Source organism: Homarus americanus, unplaced genomic scaffold (assembly GCF_018991925.1).
Source record: "Homarus americanus isolate GMGI-L3 unplaced genomic scaffold, GMGI_Hamer_2.0 scaffold33790, whole genome shotgun sequence".
In the NCBI taxonomy this organism is placed as follows: Eukaryota; Metazoa; Arthropoda; class Malacostraca; order Decapoda; family Nephropidae; genus Homarus; species Homarus americanus.
In genome coordinates this window covers 6,175-31,035 of record NW_024738476.1, presented here as the reverse complement: position 1 = coordinate 31,035, position 24,861 = coordinate 6,175, and the positions used below count along the sequence as shown (strand labels likewise).

Below are 24,861 nucleotides of genomic sequence, written 5' to 3'. Positions count from 1 at the left end.
CAACTGTGATGTACTGTACTGTCAGATGCTACTAGGTACATCCCAAGGGCTCTGTGTAATATATAATGTATGTTCTTATGGTAATGTATAACATACATTCATGTTATGCTAATCTGTGTAATTTGTTGTATATAGTGAGTTGTTGTATATAATACATAATGGTGGTTGGGTGTGAAGTTGGCTTCTTGTACAAGGTGTTCCAAACTTGGGGTCTTGTGATGTTACTCCAATTATTAACTTATATGTTAATGTTGATTGAAATAGTTTGAGTTATCTACTTAATTGTCTTTTATTGTAACTTGTTGTAATTGTCTCATTAATAATTTGTGAATTAATGTAACTGTGATGTTATTAGCCACAATGCTTGGTGGGAGAGTTGAGGAGGGAATGAAGGTATAGAGAACCGGGAGGACTCACTGTAGACCAGACTGTGTGTCTCGCTGCTTCACACAACTCAGTTGAGTTTAGGTCTGTGTGGATCTATCCTGTGAATCTACCTTGTAAATCATAATTGTCCCAAGTACAGAAAGCAGGAGTTGGTGGCTATCCTTTGTCTTCCAGCACTGGTCCCCGTGAACACTTGACATGCACTGACAACTGTAATAGGCCTCATAGGTTACTTGTTAGTGCTGTCAACTACAAACCCATAAGACACAGGTTCAGTGTTGTGGCCAGGCAAGGCTTGTGGGTCATTTTCTTGTGGTGGTCTACACATAATATATGTAATATTACCTTTAATAAAAACATTAAATGATCAAATATATACACTACTTGGCTGCTCACTATGGAAGAATTATAAGATATTGCCTCCATACCATCCATTACATTAGAGATACCTCACCTTTTGAAAGGTTTTATTACAGTCTCTATTTTCACTTTATTCCTTGTTTTGATCAGACAGCACATCAAGTGATGCAGCGCGTGTAGCCTCACTTTTTGGAAAGGATTTTTCACCATCCATCATCCAAATATTCCAGTCTTCACACACATGATCTTTAAATGGCTTGTTCAGGCAAACGTCCATTCAAAGTATTTAATATGTTAAACATATCACCATATTGGTGGTCAAATTGACTTAAACTTTACCACAGGTGGTTTAGTAGTTTGGAGAGTTGTCTTATACCACAGATATGAGTTAAAACCATGGAACTGTCAATGTATACAGCCTTAGCAACATCAACCTAGAGAAGTCAACTTGTGAAAGACTCTTAGGGTTACTTGTAAGCCCAGACCTACGGCCTAGAAAACAGTGCGTTAATGTTCGAAATAAGGCAAACAGAGTATATTGGATTTTATATCTAGAAGTGTAAGTGATAAGAGTGCATTGGTCGTATTGCAACTATATCTTGCGCTAGTCAGGCCGCACCTCGATTATGTGGTTCAGTTCTGGTGCCCTTATTATTGAATGGATATCAATTCACTAGAGTCGGTGCAGCAAAGAATGAAGAAAATGATTCCGGGACTTAGAAACCTTCCATATCAGGATAGGGTAAAGAAACTGAACTTGCATACCCTAGAAAAACGAAGAGTGCGGGGAGATATGATAGAAGTATTTAAGTGGGTGAAAGGAATCAATAAAGGGGATATAGATAAAGTTCTTATAATATCCGAGCAGGATAGGACTCGGAGCAACTGATTTAAGTTGGATAAGTTTAGGTTTAGTAGGGAGATGGGAAGGAACTGGTTCACAAATAGGGTGGTGGACGAGTGGAACAAGCTTAGCAACTTGGTAGAAAGTCTTGGAACGCTGGAAAGTTTCAAAAGGAGGCTGGATAGATTCATGGATAATAGAGAGTGGTAGTAACTCTCGACAGGAGCTGCCATGCACAGGCCAACCGGCCTATTGCAGACTCCGTATTTGCTTATGTTCTTATGTTAACATAGACTGTAATGTGGACCTCGTCATACCCAAAGGTCGCCTAATCCACTGTTCAAAGGTTGATGTAATTTTGATAACAATATTCTTAATAAAATGTTTGTGATAATTTTATGTTTTATTATTCACATGAAAATATTAGGATGAAAAATAGTTCCATTAAGATTGACTTATATGTATGAGAGTAATATTTATCTGTCTGTCATCTTTATTTATCTAACATATTTATGTTGGGTGGATTAAGGGGTACAGAAACCTCTCCCATATTTATGTGGGGTGGATTAAGGGGTACAGAAACCTCTCCCATATTTATGATGGGTGGATTAAGGGGTACAGAAACCTCTCCCATATTTATGTGGGGTGGATTATGGGGTACAGAAACCTCTCCCATATATATGTGGGGTGGATTAAGGGGCATCTAAGTAGCCATATTCATGATAATATAATGTAAAATATTAAATATATACATTTAATTACCATTTTTTCACAGGGATAAGCCCACAAAAAAATTCAATAGTGAGAAGCAATATTTGAATGTTGTGTTTTCAAAGTGCGAGAAACAAGACCCTGCAATTGTGTGTAAATGAGGCAGAGAGTCAGATCATCAACCTGGGACTTGGTCACATATGGCCCCAGGGTCTACCATTAGACAACACATTATGCTACCATTATCTTCCCAGACAGTAGTACAGTACCTCTCTATTTGATAGCTGCCTATTGCCTACTACATTACTTATAATGTAAGTTTCATAAAGCACCTGTCAATATCTTCTTTAATAATGGTTTATACAGAAAATTTAGTTCAAGTAAAGTATTTTATACCGTACGTTTTATATAATGTTCATGAGGACCTCTTCTATGAGGGTCAATAAATATTAATAGTTTATCCTCAATTATATCTGTTTTCTTTGGTAAGTTAGCCATTCAGTCACCAGGCGGCACTACGGGTCTACCTTTGGTGACTAATAGTGGAGAGTTGTTCTTCCTTATTGGATATTCCTTGACAACAACAACAACACGCTTCACCATCTTGTATACTTCCGTCAATTTTCTCGTAAAACAGTTTATTTCTCCTCCTCCTGGACATTACAGCAAGTGTTTGGTGAGTTATTAAGAGTGCAGGTGTGTTATATGACCTTGTTTACCTTAATACTGTATTATGACCTTTCCTGCTATGTGGAATGATAAAGATTCATTTTATGCCATAACGGGAAATTGATTACTAAAATAGATTTAACTAATGTGTTTTTTATCTTGTTATAAAGGAATATGACCTTTATTTGAGTGGTAGGTTGATATTTATGGAGATATGACCACTTTAACACTAGTAACAGGGCTTTAAAGATGAGGGACAATGTGGCGTTAAAACACTACACCAAACAAACCATTGTTAACGATAAAGACATTAACAATTATAAAAGTGAAGTGACACAAAACACATTACTCATACATTATGTTTCTCGAGGTAAGAAAACTTTATATTTTAAGGTGAAATATTATGAGGTAGCTGCTAGGGTTAGGTTAGGTTTGATTACATTATATTATGGGTAAAGGTGGACGAGAAGGTTAGCATGACATGAAGGATGAGGGAAATTATGTGATAAAACACGATGAAAAACTGATCATATGACAGTTAATGGATGTCTGTACATGTTTTGTATTTGAAGAAATTTAATATTTGCCTTAGATATTCCTCCGGCAGTCCAGTCTTGTTGACGCGTGTTGTTGTCCAATTGTAAACAGTTAAGTTCTGATTCTGTTCTCACTTAAATTGTTAACAAATGACAGTGAATCGTATCCTGGCTTTATCTACCTTATATAATAGGTTTAATTGTTTTTGTTGTGGACTTTACTATCAGGAATGGAGTCTACATTTCATGGTCCTATACATTTGTATTTCCCCACTTTAATAGGATCTAAACATCATTTATATGTTATAGATCCCTATATTGTTGAGATACATTCATAATATACCATTGATTCTTGCTGCCATATTGGATAATATTCGTTGTGTGTTCTAACTTGTTATTTCTACAAGAGGAGACAAGCAAATGTATAGTTAAGGCGTCTTGTGACAGATGCTCATTGTCTTATTACCGATATTTATCATGGAGAGATTAAGGCCTTCTGAGAGTTGTCATGAACATATGGACTAGTTAGCAGGATGTTGATGTTTCAAATGTGTGAGAACTGACACTCAACCAAATATTTATTTGGCGTATAACAGAATTTACATATACGACTTCAAACACTAACTGGAATGCGATCCAAAATTTATGGAAATATTCTTTTCATGAGACTGAACATAATGAAGCAAAATGTGAATCTAACAGGTTGACCCTAACATACTTGTCTAACTTGAGGGCTGTTTAGGTTCTGGTTTCTCAATTTTCCATTTTTTCGTCAATTCAAAAGCCATCCTCAAAAGGTAATCATCTCGAAAAATAATATCTTGAAATTTTTGGTTCAAGTCATAAGTTATTTCTGGTGTGACATCTCGCTTCTTTACCAATATTGTGTTGGTGTGTTGAAGTAAGTTAAGTCGTATTAAATTAGGTTAAGTCATGTTTGATTGATTTAAGTCATAAACCGTTAGATTGGTAAGTAAGTTAAGTTAGGATAGCATTACGATGTGATTTAATCTTAAGGTGAAATAAGCTGGGACCCAGCTTTAGGTATTAGTCCTTTAACATTTACTTCTCATTAACTAAACAGCTGGACATATAGATTAATTTAGTAAGTAAAAGTAAAATGTTGTGTTGTGTTAAGTTGTCCCATTGTGTGTGTTGCTGGCAACTCACATGGTAAATAACCATTTGACAGTATAACATCACACTTGTTTACATTAATATCTATTTGGTTATTTTTTATATATTAATATATGTATATTAATTGGCCGGTACCTCCGAGGCTGCAATCCATAAACACTGCCAGAGGCTACTCGAGGCTGATATAACTGCAGAGACTACCCCAGGCAGGCCTTTGAACTTTAGTGATGTAACTGCCAGAAACTTTTATGTGATATAACCTGCCAGGGAGACTTATGCTGGTGCATCTCCTGCAGAGACTGCCCCAGGCTGATATAAACCTGCCTTGAGGCCCCCAGGCTGATATAACCTGCGAGACTCCCCAGGCTGATGTAGCCTGCAGAGACTTTATGTAAATGTGTGTCATAGAGGCTGCTGATATAACCTGCAAAGGGAACTTTATGTGATATATGAGGACACTTTGAGCTGATGTCAACCTATATAGACTACCCCAGGCTGTTCCAGAGCACCCCAGGCTGTTATGTACCAAAATTCACCAGGCCTGTTGCAGACTCCCCAGGCTGATATAACCTGCGAGAGACTTACAAGCTGATATATTGCCAGGGACTACAGGCTATTATAACCTGAGACTACAGGCTGAAATAACCTGCCAGAGAATACCCAGGCTGAAATAACCTGCAGAGACTACCCCAGGCTGATATAACCTGCCCAGAGACTACCCAGGCTGAAATAACCTGCCAGAGACTACCTCAGGCTGATATAACCTGCCAGAGACTACACCAGGCTGTATAACCTGCAGAGACTACCCCAGGCTGATATAACCTGCCAGAGACTACCCCAGGCTGAAATAACCTGCCAGAACTACCCCAGGCTGATATAACCTGCCAGACCCCCAGGCTGATATGCCTGCAGAGACACCCCAGACTGTTATAACCTGCAGAACTACTGAGCTGTTATAACCTGCCAGAGACTACCCCAAGCTGATATAACCTGCCAGAGACTACCCCAGGCTGATATAACCTGCAGAGACTACCCAGGCTGATATAACCTGCCAGAGACTACCCCAGGCTGACATAACCTGCCAGGACTACCCCAGGCTGAAATAGCCTGCAGAAATTACCCCAGGCTGATAACATGCCAGGAACTACAAAGGCTGAAATAACTGCAAGGATCTTGGTATATGTGAGGTATGTGGAAAACCTTTTGCCGAGAGGTGTTCTCAAGACACACAAATTCTTACACAGTGGTATCAAGAAGTTAAAATGTGAAGAATGTGGGTTACATTTTGCACAAAAAGGTGATCTGAATAAACACAAACTTGTGCATAGTGGTGTAAAAGTTCAAATGTGATGAATGTGGAAACATTTTGCAAATAAAAGGTGATCTGACTAGACACAAACTTATGCACAGTGGCGTAAAAAGTTCAAATGTGAGGAATGTGGGAAACATTTTACGTAAAGTACTCTCAAGACACACATTCTTGGACACAGTGGTATAAAAGAGTTTAAATGTGAGGAATGTGAAATGTTTCACCCAGAAGGGTCATCTCAAAACACACATTCTTGGACACAGTGACATAACAGAGTTCAAATGTGAGAATGTGGGAAATGTTTTTCAAGTAAGAGTTATCTCAAAACACACATTCTTCGATGCAGTGGTCTAACAGAATTCAAATGTGAATGTGGGAAATGTTTTCAAGTAAGAGTTATCTCAAAACACACTCATCCCGATGCAGTGGTCTAACAGAATTCAAATGTGAGGAATGTGAAATGTTTCTCCCAGAAGGGTCATCTCAAACGTCATAAACTTGTGCATGAGAAAAACAGAATTCAATAAATGTTTGAATGACTTTAACAGAAGGTAAATGTGCCATAAACTTGAATACATTGATATACATCAATATAAAACCACTTGAACAAACTCTATGAATGTAGCAGAAATAAAGACAAGTGACAAATGCCACTTTTATAGATATTAAACACAAGTTATAATTATGCTCTTATGATGTAAATTTCTTCTACCATGGCCTTATTTACCATGATAGAATATGTTAGAAAAATAAACTTGTGTTAGTTGAAGGGTATCCTATGAGTCTAGTAGAACTTGTACAATAATTTTGTTAACATGTAATGGTCACATGTAGACCCAGCCATGTTGATTTGGCTTGGTCAAGTCAGGTGATGTTGTTGACTTCACGTAGTCATGTCCTGTTGTCACATGTGTGTACTAACCTGTACTGTACATTATCAACTGTGATGTACATGTACTGTACATTACCAAGTATGATGTACTAACATGTATTACATTACCAACTGTGATGTACTAACATGTACTGTACATTAAAACCTGTGATACTAACATGTACAATACATTACCTGTGATGTACTAACATGTACATATATACCAAATGTGATGTATTAACATGTATTGTACATTACCTCCGATGTACTAACATGTACTGTACATTACCAACTGTATGTACTAACATGTACTGTACATTACCAACTGTGATGTACTAACATGACATGTACTGTACATTACCAACTGTGATGTACATGACATGTACTGTACATTACCAACTGTGATGTACTAACATGTACTGTACATTACAACTGTGATGTACTAACATGTACTGTACATTACCAACTATGATACTAACATGTACTGTACATTACCAACTGTGATGCTAACATACATTACTGCATTATGTGTACTAACATGTACTGCATTACCAACTGTGATGTACTAACATGTACTGTACATTAGCAACTGTGTACTAACATGTACCAACTGTGATGTACTAACATGTACTGTACATTACCAACTGTGATGTACTAACATGTACTGTGCATTACCAACTGTGATGTACTAACATGTACTGTACATTACCAACTGTGATGTACTGTACTGTCAGATGCTACATCCCAAGGGCTCTGTGTAATATATAATGTATGTTCTTATGGTAATGTATAACATACATTCATGTTATGTTAATCTGTGTAATTTTTTGTATATAGTGAGTTGTTGTATATAATACATAATGGTGGTTGGGTGTGAAGTTGGCTTCTTGTACAAGGTGTTCCAAACTTGGGTCTTGTGATGTTACTCAATTATTAACTTATATGTTAATGTTAATTGAAGTAGTTTAGAGTATCTACTTAATTGTCTTTTATTGTAACTTTTTGTAATTGTCTCATTAATAATTTGTGAATTAATGTAACTGTGATGTTATTACCCACAATGCTTGGTGGGAGAGTTGAGGAGAATGAAGGTAGAGAACCAGCAGGACTCACTGTAGACCAGACCTGTGTGTCTCGCTGCTTCACAACTCAGTTGAGCTTAGGACTGTGTGGATCTATCCTGTGAATCTACCTTGTAAATAATAATTGTACCAAGTATAGAAAGCAGGAGTTGGTACTATCCTTTGTCTTCCAGCACTGGTCGTGAACACTTGACATGCACTGACACCTGTAATAGGCCTCATGGGTTACTTGTTAGTGCTGTCAGCTACAAACCATAAGACACAGGTTCAGTGTTGTGGCCAGGCAGGGTTGTGGGTCATTATCTTGTAGTGGTCTACACATAATATATGTAATAATACCTTTAATAAAAACATTAAATGATCTAATATATATACTACTTGCTTCTCACTAATGGAAGAATTAAAAGATGCTGTCATTTAAAATATGAAAGTAAGATAAATTATTCAAGGTTAATGTATTTTTATACCAATATTGTTAATAAAATGTTTATTATAATTTTGTTTTATTATTCACATGAAAATATTAGGATGAAAAATAGTTTCATTAAGATTGACTTATATGTATGAGGTAATATTTATCTGTCTTATCTTTATTTATCTAACATATTTATGTTACGTGGATTAAGGGGTCGAAACCTCTCCCATATTTATGTAGGGGTACAGAAACCCTCTCTATGTTTAGGTGCAAACCTCTCCCATATTTATGTGGGGTACAGAAACCTCTCCTATTTATGTAGGGGTACAAGAAACCTCCCCATATTTATGTTAAAGTGGATTAAGAGGTCCAGAAACCTCTCCCATATTTATGTGGGGTGGATTATGGGGTACAGAAACCTCTCCCATATTTATGTGTGGGGTGGATTATGGGGTACAAAACCCTCTCCCATATTTATGTGGGGTACAGAAACCTCTCCTATATTTATGTGGGGTACAGAAACCTCTCCCCATATTTATGTGGGGTGGATTAAGGGGTACAGAAACCTCTCCCATATTTATGTGGGGTGGATTAAGGGGTACAGAAACCTCTCCCATATTTATGTGGGGTGGATTATGGGGTACAGAAACCTCTCCCATATTTATGTGGGGTGGATTATGGGGTACAGAAACCTCTCCCATATTTATGTGGGGTGGATTATGGGGTACAGAAACCTCTCCCATATTTATGTGGGGTGGATTATGGGGTACAGAAACCTCTCCCATATTTATGTGGGGTGGATTAAGGGGCACATAAGTAGCCATATTCATGATAATAAAATGTAAAATATTAAATAATTCTATTTAATTCCCATTTTTCACAGGGATTAGCCCCCCCAAAAAAATCAATATTGAGAAGCAATATATGTATGTTGTGTTTCAAAGTGCGAGAAACAAGACCCTGCAATTGTGTGTAAATGAGGCAGAAGTCAGATCATCAACCTGGGACTTGGTCACATATGGCCCCAGGGTCTACCATTAGACAACACATTATGCTACCATTATCTTCCCAGACAGTAGTACAGTACCTCTCTATTTGATAGCTGCCTATTGCCTACTACATTACTTATAATGTAAGTTTCATAAAGCACCTGTCAATATCTTCTTTAATAATGGTTTATACAGTTTTATTTAGTTCAAGTAAAGTATTTTATACCGTACGTTTTGTATAATGTTCATGAGGTCCTCTTCTATGAGGGTCAATAAATAATAATAGTTTATCCTCAATTATATTTGTTTTCTTTGGTAAGTTAGCCATTCAGTCACCAGGAGGCACTACGGGTCTACCTTTGGCGAATCTAATACAGTAAGGGAGAGTTATACTTCCTTATAGGATATTCCTTGACAACAACAAGTTTCACCATCTTGTATATTTTTGTCAATTTTCTCGTAAAACAGTTTATTTCTCCTCCTCCAGGACATTACAGCAAGTGTTTGGTGAGTTATTAACAGTGTAGGTGTGTTAGGTAGTAGGCAGTACCACCTGGGAAGATAATGGTAGCATAATGTGTTGTCTAATGGTAGACCCTCCTGCTATATGTGACCAAGTCCCAGGTTGATGATCTGACTCTGCCTCATTTACACACAATTGCAGGTCTCAATTGTTTCTCTGACTATTGACAACACAACATACATACAGTACTGTCGTTTCTCACTATTGATTGATTTTTTTAATTTTATTATTATTATTATTATTATTATTATTATTATTATTATTATTATTATTATTATTATTATTATACGTCGCCCCCGAGGCCCTGATGTGGGTCAATGACCTGTGCCCAGGTGGGCTAATACCAGTAGAAAAAATATATGACCTTCTTTACCTTAACTATGACCTTTCCTGCTATGTGGAATGATAAAGATTCATTTTATGCCATAACGGGAAATTGATTACTGAAATATTTAACTAATGTGTTTTTTATCTTGTTATAAAGGAATATGACCTTTATTTGAGTGGTAGGTTGATATTTATGGAGATATGGCCACTTTAACACTAGTGACAGGGCTTTAAAGATGAGGGACAATGTGGCGTTAAAACACTACACGAAACAAGCCATTGTTAACGATAAAGACATTAACAATTATAAAAGTGAAGTGACACAAAACACATTACTCATACATTATGTTTCTCGAGGTAAGAAAACTTTATATTTTAAGGTGAAATATTATGAGGTAGCTGCTAAGGTTAGGTTAGGTTTGATTACATTATATTATGGGTAAAGGTGGACGAGAAGGTTAGCATGACATGAAGGATGAGGGAAATTATGTGATAAAACATGATGAAAAACTGATCATATGACAGTTAATGGATGTCTGTACATGTTTTGTATTTGAAGAAATTTAATATTTGCCTTAGATATTCCTCCGGCAGTCCAGTCTTGTTGACGTGTGTTGTTGTCCAATTGTAAACAGTTAAGTTCTGATTCTGTTCTCACTTAAATTGTTAACAAATGACAGTGAATCGTATCCTGGCTTTATCTACCTTATATAATAGGTTTAATTGTTTTTGTTTTTGGTAGCGGACTTCACTATCTAGAGTCAGGAGTCTATGACCTGCGCTGATCCTATACATTTTGTATTTCCCGCACAATAGGATCTTAAACCAACTCTATTTATATGTTATGAGGATCATATTGTTGGAATCCATTCATATATTATACCATTTGATTCATTACAGCACCTTACAAGTAGCATTGGATAATAAGTGAACTGTGTGTTCCTATACTTATTGTTCGACCACAAGAGGAGACAAGCAAGCCATAGTTAGGGCGTCTTGTGACAGATGCTCATTGTCTTATTACAAGATAATTATCCTTGTGGAGGATGAAGACCTTCTACAAGAGTTCATCTGTGAACATGGACTAGTTGGCAGGATGTTAAGTGTTCAAAATGTGGCAGAGAACTGACACTCAACAAGAAATATTTATTAGTGTGTAACAAAAGGTCTTACTCATGTGAGCATAAAAGACAAAAAAATACACAATGCAGCTTCAAGAAAAATGCTTTCACTGGTACATAGTTTTCAAACAGTAAGTTAAGTGTTTAGAATTGTGTTTCTCTAACTAGAATTAAACAAAAATTTCTAGACACTATTTACACGATACTGAACCTGAAAACGGAATTGAGAATGCACAGAACCAGACCTCACCTTACCTAACATCCTTGCCGAGGGACGGACCCTCTGCCATATTAAGCTAAAAGTTACGTTAGGTCAAGTTCTGTTAGATTCTGTCGATTCTCGTCTCCATTTTCGTGTTCAATATCATGTAAATAGTGTCTCCAGAAATTTTGGTTCGATTCCATAAGTTATTTCTGGTGCTAACCATCTCCTTCACCTTTACCATACAATATTGTGTTGGTCGTGTTAAGTAAGGTTAAGTCATGTTAGATTAGGTTAAGTATGGTTAAGTAAGTTAAGTTAGGATAGCATTACAGTGGTTAATGTTAAGGTGAAATAAGCTGGGACCAATCTTCAGGTGATCCCAACTATGTTTAACTATATTAACTAAACAACTGGACACTGTTAATTAATTTACAGTAAGTAAAGTAAAATGTTGTGTTGTGTTAAGTTGTCCCATTGTGTGTGATGCTACACAACACAACTCACAACAGCAGACAACACAAAGCTGATGACAGTATAACATCACACATTTGTTTTACATTAATATCAACTGTTTAGAGTTGTTTATCCCATATATATTAATATATGTATATTATTGTTATCTCAGGCTGATATAACCTGCCAGAGACTACCCCATGCTGATATAACCTGCCAGAGACTACCCCTGGCTGATATAACCTGCCAGAGACTTCCCCATGCTGATATAACCTGCCAGAGACTACCCCAGGCTGATATAACCTGCCAGAGACTACCCCAGGCTGATATAACCTGCCAGAGACTACCCCAGGCTGATATAACCTGCCACAGACTACCCCAGGCTGATATAACCTGCCAGAGACTACCCCAGGCTGATATAACCTGCCAGAGACTATCCCAGTCTAATATAACCTGCCAGAGACTACCCCAGGCTGATATAACCTGCCTACCCCAGAAATAACCTGCCAGAGACTACCCAGGCTGATATAACCTGCCTTCCCAGGCTGCCACTACCCCAGGCTGATATAACCTGCCAGAGACTACCCCAGGCTGATATAACCTGCCAGAGACTACCCCAGGCTGATATAACCTGCCAGAGACTACCCCAGGCTGATATAACCTGCCAGAGACTACCCCAGGCTGATATAACCTGCCAGAGACTACCCCTGGCTGATATAACCTGCCAGAGACTACCCCTGGCTGATATAACCTGCCAGAGACTACCCCAGGCTGATATAACCGCCCAGGACTACCCAGGCAGTATAACCTGCCAGAGACATTACAGGTTGATGTAACCTGCAGAGACTACCCCAGGCTGATATAACATGCAGAGACTACCCCCAGGCTGATATAACCTGCCAGAGACTACCCCAGGCTGATATAACCTGCAGGAACTGCCCCAGGCTGATATAACCAGCCAGAGACTACAGGCTGATATAACCTGCCAGAGACTATCCCAGTCTAATATAACCTGCCAGAAACTACCCCAGGCTTATATAACCTGCCAGAGACTACCCCAGGCTGATATAACCTGCCAGAGACTTCCCAGGTTGATGTACTGCCAGAGACTTCCCAGGCTGTAACCTAGAAACTACCAGGCTGATATAACCTGCAGAAACTACCAGCTGATATAACCTGCCAGAGACAACCCCAGGCTGATATAACCTGCAGAGACTACCCCAGGCTGATATAACCTGCCAGAGACTATCCCAGTCTAATATAACCTGCCAGAAACTACCCCAGCCGATATAATCCAGAGACTACCCCAGGCTGATATAACCAGCCAGAGACTACCCCAGGCTGATATAACCTGCCAGAGACTACCCCAGGCTGATATAACCTGCCAGAGACTACCCCAGGCTGATATAACCTGCCAGAGACTACCCCTGGCTGATATAACCTGCCAGAGACTACCCCAGGCTGATATAACCTGCCAGACTACCCCAGGCTGATATAACCTGCCAGAGACTTCCCCAGGCTGATATAACCAACCAGAGACTACCCCAGGCTGATGTAACCTGCCAGAGACTACCCCAGGCTGATGTAACCTGCCAGAGACTACCCCAGGCTGATATAATCTGCCAGAGACTACCCCAGGCTGATATAACCTGCCACAGACTACCCTAGACTGATATAATCTGCCAGACACTACCCCAGCCTGATATATCCTGCCAAAGACTACCCTAGACTGATATAATCTGCCAGAGAATACCCCAGGCTGATATAACCTGCCAGAGACTACCCCAGGCTGATATAACCTGCCAGAGACTACCCCAGGCTGATATAACCTGCCAGAGACTACCCCAGGCTGATATAACCTGCCAGAGACTACCCCTGGCTGATATAACCTGCCAGAGACTACCCCTGGCTGATATAACCTGCCAGAGACTACCCCAGGCTGATATAACCTGCCAGAGATTACATAATGTCAGTAAAAGAAAAAAAGTTTGAATGTGAGGAATGTGGGAAACATTTTGCAGAAAAGGGTACTCTCAAGATACACATTCTTGGACACAGTGGTATTAAACAGTTTGAATGTGAGGAATGTGGGAAACATTTTGCACGAGAGTGTGTTCTCAAGGCACACAAATTCTTACACAGTGGTATCAAGAAGTTCAAATGTGAAGAATGTGGGTTACATTTTGCACAAAAAGGTGATCTGAATAGACACAAACTTGTGCATAGTGGTGTAAAAAAGTTCAAATGTGATGAATGTGGGAAACATTTTGCAAATAAAGGTGATCTGACTAGACACAAACTTATGCACAGTGGTGTAAAAAAGTTCAAATGTGAGGAATGTGGGAAACATTTTGCACGTAAGAGTACTCTCAAGACACACATTCTTGGACACAGTGGTATAAAAGAGTTCAAATGTGAGGAATGTGGGAAATGTTTTACAAGAAAGAGTTATCTCACAACACACATTCTTGGACACAGTGGCATAAAGAAGTTTAAATGTGAGGAATGTGGGAAATGTTTTCTGCAGAAGAGTTATCTCACAACACACATTCTTGGACACAGTGGCATAAAGAAGTTTAAATGTGAGGAATGTGGGAAATGTTTCTCACAGAAGAGTTATCTCAAGACACACATTCTTGGACACAGTGGTATAAAGGAGTTTAAATGTGAGGAATGTGGGAAATGTTTTACAAGTAAGAGTTATCTCAGGACACACATTCTTGGACACAGTGGTATAAAGGAGTTTAAATGTGAGGAATGTGGGAAATGTTTTTCACGGAAGAGTTATCTCAAGACACACATTCTTGGACACAGTGGCATAAAGAAGTTTAAATGTGAGGAATGTGGGAAATGTTTCTCACAGAAGAGTTATCTCAAAGCACACATTGTTGGACATTGTGGCATAAAGGAGTTTAAATGTGAGGAATGTGGGAAATGTTTTACAAGTAAGAGTTATCTCAGGACACACATTCTTGGACACAGTGGTATAAAGGAGTTTAAATGTGAGGAATGTGGGAAATGTTTTGCAAGTAAGAGTTATCTCAAGACACACATTCTTGGACACAGTGGTATAAAGGAGTTTAAATGTGAGGAATGTGGGAAATGTTTTAGAAGTAAGAGTTATCTCAAGACACACATTCTTGTACACAGTGACATAAAAAAATTCAAATGTGATGAATGTGGGAAATGTTTTACAAGTGAGAGTAATCTTAGGAGACACATTCTTGGACACAGTGGCATAAAACAGTTCAAATGTGAGGAATGTGGAAAATGTTTCTCCCGGAAGAGTACTCTCAAAGACCACATTCTTATACACAGTGGCATAAAAGAGTTCAAATGTGAGGAATGTGGGAAATGTTTCTCCCAGAAGGGTCATCTCAAATGTCATAAACTTGTGCATGAAAGTGACAGAATTCAATAAATGTTTGAATGACTTTAACAGAAGGTAAATGTTACTCATAAACTTGAATACAGTGATATACATCAATATAAAACCACTTGAACAAACTCTATGAATGTAGCAGAAATAAAGACAAGTGACAAATGCCAGTTTTATAGATATTAAACACAAGTTATAATTATCTGCTCTTAAGATGTAAATTTCTTCTACCATGGCCTTAGTACTTTACCATGACATGGAAGAATTTGTTATAAAAATAAACTTGTGTTAGTTGAGGGGTATCCTATGAGTCTAGTAGAACTTGTACAATAATTTGGTTAACATGTAATGGTCACATGTAGACCCAGCCATGTTGATTTGGCTTGGTCAAGTCAGGTGATGTTGTTGACGTAATCATGTCCTGTTGTCACTTGTGTATTGTACTAACCTGTACTGTACATTAACAACTGTGATGTACTAAGATGTACAGTACATTACCAACTGTGATGTACTAACATGTACTGTACATTACCAACTGTGATGTACTAACATGTACTGTACCAACTGTACTAACATGTGCTGTGTCCATTAAGAACTGTGATAGCCTAAGATGTACGGTACGTGTTGCAACTGGAGTAATACTAACAACATGTACTGTACATTACCAACTGTGATGTACTAACACATACTGTACATTACCAACTGTGATGTACTAACATGTACTGTACATTACCAACTGTGATGTACTAACATGTACTGTACATTACCAACTGTGATGTACTAACATGTACTGTACATTACCAACTGTGATGTACTAACATGTACTGTACATTACCAACTGTGATGTACTAACATGTACTGTACATTACCAACTGTGATGTACTGTACTGTCAGATGCTACTAGGTACATCCCAAGGGCTCTGTGTAATATATAATGTATGTTCTTATGGTAATGTATAACATACATTCATGTTATGCTAATCTGTGTAATTTGTTGTATATAGTGAATTGTTGTATATAATACATAATGGTGGTTGGGTGTGAAGTTGGCTTCTTGTACAAGGTGTTCCAAACTTGGGGTCTTGTGATGTTACTCCAATTATTAACTTATATGTTAATGTTAATTGAAGTAGTTTGAGGTATCTACTTAATTGTCTTTTATTGTAACTTGTTGTAACTGTCTCAGTAATAATTTGTGAATTAATGTAACTGTGATGTTATTAGCCACAATGCTTGGTGGGAGAGTTGAGGAGGGAATGAAGGTAGAGAGAACCGGGAGGACTCACTGTAGACCAGACCTGTGTGTCTCGCTGCTTCACACAACTCAGTTGAGTTTAGGTCTGTGTGGATGGTCTTTGTCTGTGTGGATCTATCCTGTGAATCTACCTTGTAAATAATAATTGTACCAAGTATAAAAAGCAGGAGTTGGTGGCTATCCTTTGTCTTCCAGCACTGGTCCCCGTGAACACTTGACATGCACTGACAACTGTAATAGGCCTCATGGGTTACTTGTTAGTGCTGTCAACTACAAACCCATAAGACACAGGTTCAGTGTTGTGGCCAGGCAAGGCTTGTGGGTCATTATCTTGTGGTGGTCTACACATAATATATGTAATATTACCTATAATAAAAACATTAAATGATCTAATATATACACTACTTGGCTTCTCACTAATGGAAAAATTAAAAGATGCTGTCATTTAAAATATATATGAAAGTAAGATAAATTATTCAAAGGTTAATGTAATTTTTATACCAATATTGTTAATAAAATGTTTATTATAATTTTGTTTTATTATTCACATGAAAATATTAGGATGAAAAATAGTTTCATTAAGATTGACTTATATGTATGAGAGTAATATTTATCTGTCTGTCATCTTTATTTATCTCCCATATTTATGTTGGGTGGATTAAGGGGTACAGAAACCTCTCCCATATTTATGTGGGGTGGATTAAGGGGTACAGAAACCTCTCCCATAATTATGTTGGGTGGATTAAGGGGTCCAGAAACCTCTCCCATATTTATGTGGGGAGAAACCTCTCCCATATATGTGTGTACAGAAACTCTCTCCATATTTATGTTACATGGATTAAGAGGTCCAGAAACCTCTCCCATATTTATGTGGGGTGGATTATGGGGTCCAGAAACCTCTCCCATATTTATGTGGGGTGGATTATGGGGTACAGAAACCTCTCCCATATTTAGGTGGGGTGGATTATGGGGTCCAGAAACCTCTCCCATATTTATGTGGGGTACAGAAACCTCTCCCATATTTATGTGGGGTGGATTAAGGGGCTCATAAGTAGCCATATGATAATAAAATGTAAAATATTAAATATTTCCATTTAATTACCATTTTTTATGACAGGGATAAGCCCCCCAAAAAATCAATATTGAGAAGCAATATATGTATGTTGTGATCTAAAAGTAAGAGAAACAATTGAGTCCCTGCAATTGTGTGTAAATGAGGCAGAGAGTCAGATCATCAACCTGGGACTTGGTCACATATGGCCCCAGGGTCTACCATTAGACAACACATTATGCTTCCATTATCTTCCCAGACAGTAGTACAGTACCTCTCTATTTGATAGCTGCCTATTGCCTACTACATTACTTATAATGTAAGTTTCATAAAGCACCTGTCAATATCTTCTTTAATAATGGTTTATACAGTTTTATTTAGTTCAAGTAAAGTATTTTATACCGTACGTTTTGTATAATGTTCATGAGGTCCTCTTCTATGAGGGTCAATAAATAATAATAGTTTATCCTCAATTATATCTGTTTTCTTTGGTAAGTTAGTCATTCAGTCACCAGGCGGCACTACGGGTCTACCTTTGGCGAATCTAATACAGTAAGGGAGAGTTATACTTCCTTATAGGATATTCCTTGACAACAACAAGTTTCACCATCTTGTATATTTTTGTAAATCTTCTCGTAAAACAGTTTATTTCTCCTCCTCCAGGACATTACAGCAAGTGTTTGGTGAGTTATTAACAGTGTAGGTGTGTTAGGTAGTAGGCAGTACCACCTGGGAAGATAATGGTAGCATAATGTGTTGTCTAATGGTAGACCCTCCTGCTATATGTGACCAAGTCCCAGGTTGATGATCTGACTCTGCCTCATTTACACACAATTGCAGGTCTCAATTGTTTCTCTGACTATTGACAACACAACATACATACAGTACTGTCGTTTCTCACTATTGATTGATTTTTTTAATTTTATTATTATTATTATTATTATTATTATTATTATTATTATTATTATTATTATTATTATTATTATTATTATTATTATTATTATTATTATTATTATTATAATACGTCGCCCCCGAGGCCCTGATGTGGGTCAATGACCTGTGCCCAGGTGGGCTAATACCAGTAGAAAAAATATATGACCTTCTTTACCTTAACTATGACCTTTCCTGCTATGTGGAATGATAAAGATTCATTTTATGCCATAACGGGAAATTGATTACTGAAATATTTAACTAATGTGTTTTTTATCTTGTTATAAAGGAATATGACCTTTATTTGAGTGGTAGGTTGATATTTATGGAGATATGGCCACTTTAACACTAGTGACAGGGCTTTAAAGATGAGGGACAATGTGGCGTTAAAACACTACACCAAACAAACCATTGTTAACGATAAAGACATTAACAATTATAAAAGTGAAGTGACACAAAACACATTACTCATACATTATGTTTCTCGAGGTAAGAAAACTTTATATTTTAAGGTGAAATATTATGAGGTAGCTGCTAAGGTTAGGTTAGGTTTGATTACATTATATTATGGGTAAAGGTGGACGAGAAGGTTAGCATGACATGAAGGATGAGGGAAATTATGTGATAAAACACGATGAAAAACTGATCATATGACAGTTAATGGATGTCTGTACATGTTTTGTATTTGAAGAAATTTAATATTTGCCTTAGATATTCCTCCGGCAGTCCAGTCTTGTTGACGCGTGTTGTTGTCCAATTGTAAACAGTTAAGTTCTGATTCTGTTCTCACTTAAATTGTTAACAAATGACAGTGAATCGTATCCTGGCTTTATCTACCTTATATAATAGGTTTAATTGTTTTTGTTTTTGGTAGTGGACTTCACTATCTAGAGTCAGGAGTCTATGACCTGCGCTGATCCTATACATTTTGTATTTCCCGCACAATAGGATCTTAAACCAACTCTATTTATATGTTATGAGGATCATATTGTTGGAATCCATTCACATATTATACCATTTGATTCATTACAGCACCTTACAAGTAGCATTGGATAATAAGTGAACTGTGTGTTCCTATACTTATTGTTCTACCACAAGAGGAGACAAGCAAGCCATAGTTAGGGCGTCTTGTGACAGATGCTCATTGTCTTATTACAAGATAATTATCCTTGTGGAGGATGAAGACCTTCTACAAGAGTTCATCTGTGAACATGGACTAGTTGGCAGGATGTTAAGTGTTCAAAATGTGGCAGAGAACTGACACTCAACAAGAAATATTTATTAGTGTGTAACAAAAGGTCTTACTCATGTGAGCATAAAAGACAAAAAAATACACAATGCAGCTTCAAGAAAAATGCTTTCACTGGTACATAGTTTTCAAACAGTAAGTTAAGTGTTTAGAATTGTGTTTCTCTAACTAGAATTAAACAAAAATTTCTAGACACCATTTACACGATACTGAACCTGAAAACGGAATTGAGAATGCACAGAACCAGACCTCACCTTACCTAACATCCTTGCCGAGGGACGGACCCTCTGCCATATTAAGCTAAAAGTTACGTTAGGTCAAGTTCTGTTAGATTCTGTCGATTTTCGTCTCCATTTTCGTGTTCAATATCATGTAAATAGTGTCTCCAGAAATTTTGGTTCGATTCCATAAGTTATTTCTGGTGCTAACCATCTCCTTCACCTTTACCATACAATATTGTGTTGGTCGTGTTAGGTAAGGTTAAGTCATGTTAGATTAGGTTAAGTCATGTTAGATTAGGTTAAGTATGGTTAAGTAAGTTAAGGTAGGATAGCATTACAGTGGTTAATCTTAAGGTCAAATAAGCTGGGACCAATCTTCAGGTGACCCCAAATATGTTTAACTATATTAACTAAACAACTGGATGCAGTAAAATAATTTACAGTAAGTAAAGTAAAATGTTGTGTTGTGTTAAGTTGTCCCATTGTGTGTGATGCTACACAACACAACTCACAACAGCAGACAACACAAAGCTGATGACAGTATAACATCACACTTTTGTTTTACATTAATATCAACTGTTTAGAGTTGTTTACTCCATATATATTAATGTATGTATATTATTGTTACCTCAGGCTGATATAACCTGCCAGAGACTACCTCAGGCTGATACAACCTGCCAGAGACTACCCCAGGCTGATATAACCTGCCAGAGACTCCCCCAGGCTGATATAACCTGCCAGAGACTACCCCAGGTTGATATAACCTGCCACAGACTATCCGAGGCTGATATAACCTGCCAGAGACTACCCCAGGTTGATATAACCTGCCACAGACTATCGGAGGCTGATATAACATGCCACAGACTACCCCAGGCTGATATATCCTGTCCCACTGGCTCATCGACCCATCCACAATATGCCCAAACTCCCGATAGGTCAGTCCGTCACTGGGTGATGATTAGTCACAGACCCTGATTAGCTGTAATTAAACCTTTGAAATTGCTTTTAGAATATTATCATTTTACACAAGTTGATTTAGTCACTTGTAGTTTTCATTTATAAATTGTACTTTTTATAAGAATATTATCTAAGGCAAAATATTTCGTTTCAGATACTGTGATGTTCCATCTCAAGACCAAGTGTAACTAAGAAGAAGTTCACAATGTCAAGCAGAGATAAAAAGTTCTCCTGTGAGGAATGTGGCAAACGGTTTTGGTTGAAGTCTACTCTTCAGACACATTTACTTGTGCACAATGGTATGAAGGAGTTTGAATGTGAGGAATGTGGGAAACATTTTGCACTGAAGGGTAATCTCAAGACACACATTCTTGGACACAGTGGTATAAAGAAGTATAAATGTGAGGAATGTGGGAAAAATTTTGCACAAAAGAGTACTCTCGAGACACACATTCTTGTACACAGTGGTATAAAGGAGTTTGAATGTGAGGAATGTGGGAAATGTTTCTCCCAGAAGGGTACTCTCAAGAGACATATTATTGGACACAGTGGTATAAAGAAGTTTGAATGTGAGGAATGTGGGAAGCATTTTGCACTAAAGGGTAATCTGAAGACACACATTGTTGGACACAGTGGTGTAAAGAAATTTAAATGTGAGGAATGTGGGAAATGTTTCTCCCGGAAGGGTACTCTCAAGAGACACATTCTTGGACACATTGGTATAAAGGAGTTTGAATGTGAGGAATGTGGGAAATGTTTCTCCCAGAAGAATACGCTCAAGACACACATTCTTGTACACAGTGGTACAAAGGAGTTTGAATGTGAGGAATGTGGGAAATGTTTCTCCCAGAAGAATACTCTCAAGATACACATTCTTGGTCACAGTGGTATAAAGGAGTTTGAATGTGAGGAATGTGGGAAACATTTTGCAGAAAGGGGTACTCTCAATAAACACATTCTTGTACACAGTGGAATAGGAGAGTTTGAATGTGAGGAATGTGGGAAATGTTTCTCCCGGAAGGGTGCTCTCAACAGACACATTCTTGGACACAGTGGTATAAAGAAGTTTAAATGTGAGGATTGTGGGAAGCATTTTGCACTAAAGAGTACTCTCAAAACACACATTCATGGACACAGTGGTATAAAGGAGTTTAAATGTGAGGAATGTGGGAAACATTTTGCAGAAAGGGGTACTCTCAATAAACATATTCTTGTACACAGTGGTATAAAGGAGTTTGAATGTGAGGAATGTGGGAAATGTTTCTCCCGGAAGGGTGCTCTCAATAGACACATTCTTGGACACAGTGATATAAAGAAGTTTAAATGTGAGGAATGTGGGAAACATTTTGCACTAAAGAGTACCCTCAAGGATCACATTCTTGTACACAGTGGAATAGGAGAGTTTGAATGTGAGGAATGTGGTAAATGTTTCCCCCGGAAGGGTAAACTCAAATGTCATAAACTTGTGCATGAAAAACAAAACAGAATTCAATAAATGATTGACACTTTAACAGAAGGCAAATGTGACACATATACTTGAATACTGTGATATACTGTACATCAATATAAAACCACTTGAACAAACTCTATGAATGGAGCTGAAATAAAGACAAGTGACAAATGCCACTTTTATAGATATTAAACACAAGTTATAATTATCTGCTTTTAAGATGTAAATTTCTTGTATCATGGCCTTAGTGTAGACATTTGGTGTTGGTTAAATATCACTCATAATAATACTCCATTTTGTTTCATCAGCCTTTTTAATAATTTTATTTACAGTACAGTAGTAAGCAAAGGTTAAACTTATCATCTTTGTGCTTAAAATTTCATCTTCACTAGATAAGCTTTGTTGAACATTGATGAACTCTCATTTACTATAATTTGTGCATCAGTAGTTGTGTCAACTGTGTACGTCTGTCTTTATTTACACGTGACGTAAGTTTTATCACAAGTACGTACATTAACACGGGTAGTAAATCATCTTGGTAAAGTAGTACAGTGGTGGTAGACCATTTGTTATTGTCAAGGTGTTGTCATTATCTCACGGAAACTCTTCAATCTCTATTTGAAATTAATACGTAAATATTTGATAAGTTTTGCTCAACTCACAACCCAAGATATTTTGATGTTTTATCTTGACTAAAATGGTTGGTAGTTTTTGATTCATGTTTTAAATATATTCGCTTTCATCACTTACAGATATATGGTACCATTGTCTGGTAAATAATGGTTAAGGGTTCATATATAGTACGAAGTGAGTTCTGCTTCTCATAGCGTGTTTTTTGATAACATGGAATTTATCTATATGATTTATGAATTCAGACAATATTTATAGCAGCGATCGCTTGTTTTGCTATACTTAGCGATTTTTGTACTATTTCTCCCAATTTTGTAGGTATTAACTGTGAATATAGTAAGAAGAATATCTCCAAAAAGCATTCTGATGATAGAATTCCGGTGATTATAAATGAAGAAGGATATAACACTTGAAGAAGCTTGATGTTATCAACCTCAAATCACCCTTCTCCCCATCAAGTTACATTCATATTTTTTCAAGTAAAGTGTTAAATTTACTGTATGATTTCATTATTAGATATGAATGTAACATTTTATTGAACTGTGCTATCCTTTGTGTTAGGCTAACTACTAAATTTTTTTGGAATTCGAGTAAACTGCACGAACCCTATTTTCTCCATAAGCCCTATTTATTTCTATTACGCGATTTTTCTGTAACGATATTTTACAGTAGTCTGGTACATAGAATTCTACTGTACCTGGTATGGGGCAGATGAACTTTAACACCTCTTAACTGTATATAATATCATGTTTATAATATATTTATTCAGTTAGCATCTTGGACCTTAGTTAGGTAACTCTTCTTGGTTATATATAAATTCATCCTTGGAACAGTCATTTTTTCTTCGGTGGCAATGCTGAAATGTCAAACTCTGGAGTTCAAATTAGTTGTTGTTTAGTCATATCCCAAGCGAAGACTTGTTAAATTAACATGCAATGTTACAGATATTTGCTGTTCTTATATACAACTTTCTAATAGTACTGGCATGTGTATATCTAGCAATGGTGTTTTTAAAAAGTAGTTTCTGAATATCATTAATTTTATGCCTGAATATATGGTTTTATGTTAATACAGGCTGTACAACTTACAACAGGGATACATTCCTGGATACATAGTTTAGGTTAGGTTGCTTCCGTACAAAACAACAATAATATCCCATATATAACAAATAATAATGTAAATAAAGTGATGTTAAACAATATATAAGGATAAAATAATGTAAAAAATGGGATTTAATTACAAGTTTTTATGGTGTTGAATGTATTGGAATCCCAGGTACTGCAAAGTCTTAGTTGTAATGATCGTGATAGCGGCTAACACAAAACCTTAAGGATTCATCTCGCTCAAACGTCACAAACTACCAGGTCCTCAGTGGAAACGTCCCCGTTTCTCTGTTTTCCCCGTCTTTGTCTTATGGGAACTTTGAATATAATCCACGGATTTAGTAGCAGGCGCTGTATGCTGGGACCTGTGGCCATTCAACCTTTGTAATCAATTTGATTTTAGCACGATAGCTGTGAGTCAGTGCATTGTTAGTAGAAGATAATAGTAGGGAATGAAACTGAGTTCATAGTCTCCAGTTTCCAACGTCCAGAGTGTACAGTAAATTAATTCATCGGAATAGAAATGGTGACTCCTGGTCTGTTTTGAGTAGGGGCCCCGAATCTGTTTCTACCGTAGTGAGTGCCTTGCGTCCCTTCATCCATACAGGTATGCCATTCACGCTGTGTTGTAATTCTTCGCCCTTCTTTAAGTGATTTGACCCAATTAATAGTTGATTGTGCAAGTGTTACAGTAACG

General features: G+C 37.3%; 1 protein-coding gene across 17 annotated transcripts; it reads left to right on the top strand.

Moving 5' to 3' along the window:
* The first annotated feature begins 2,859 nt into the window (after positions 1–2,859).
* Positions 2,860–22,641, top strand: LOC121874048 (zinc finger protein 726-like). Of its 17 annotated transcripts, XR_006090355.1 has the most exons (4): positions 2,985–3,441; positions 10,568–10,617; positions 19,094–19,938; positions 20,658–20,704. XR_006090355.1 is itself a non-coding variant. In XM_042377913.1 (3 exons), the coding sequence occupies exons 2-3, from the start codon at positions 21,187–21,189 to the stop codon at positions 22,474–22,476; spliced, it is 1,122 nt and encodes a 373-aa protein (XP_042233847.1). In that variant the 5' UTR covers positions 2,860–2,978; positions 21,136–21,186; the 3' UTR covers positions 22,477–22,641. The 17 variants fall into 17 exon arrangements, 3 of the variants coding, with proteins under 3 accessions (XP_042233847.1, XP_042233848.1, XP_042233846.1); XM_042377913.1 differs by lacking the exons at positions 2,985–3,441; positions 10,568–10,617; positions 19,094–19,938; positions 20,658–20,704 and adding exons at positions 2,860–2,978; positions 21,136–21,555; positions 21,724–22,641; XR_006090351.1 differs by lacking the exons at positions 2,985–3,441; positions 10,568–10,617; positions 19,094–19,938; positions 20,658–20,704 and adding exons at positions 2,880–2,978; positions 11,061–11,412; positions 12,112–12,140.
* The last annotated feature ends 2,220 nt before the right edge of the window (positions 22,642–24,861 follow it).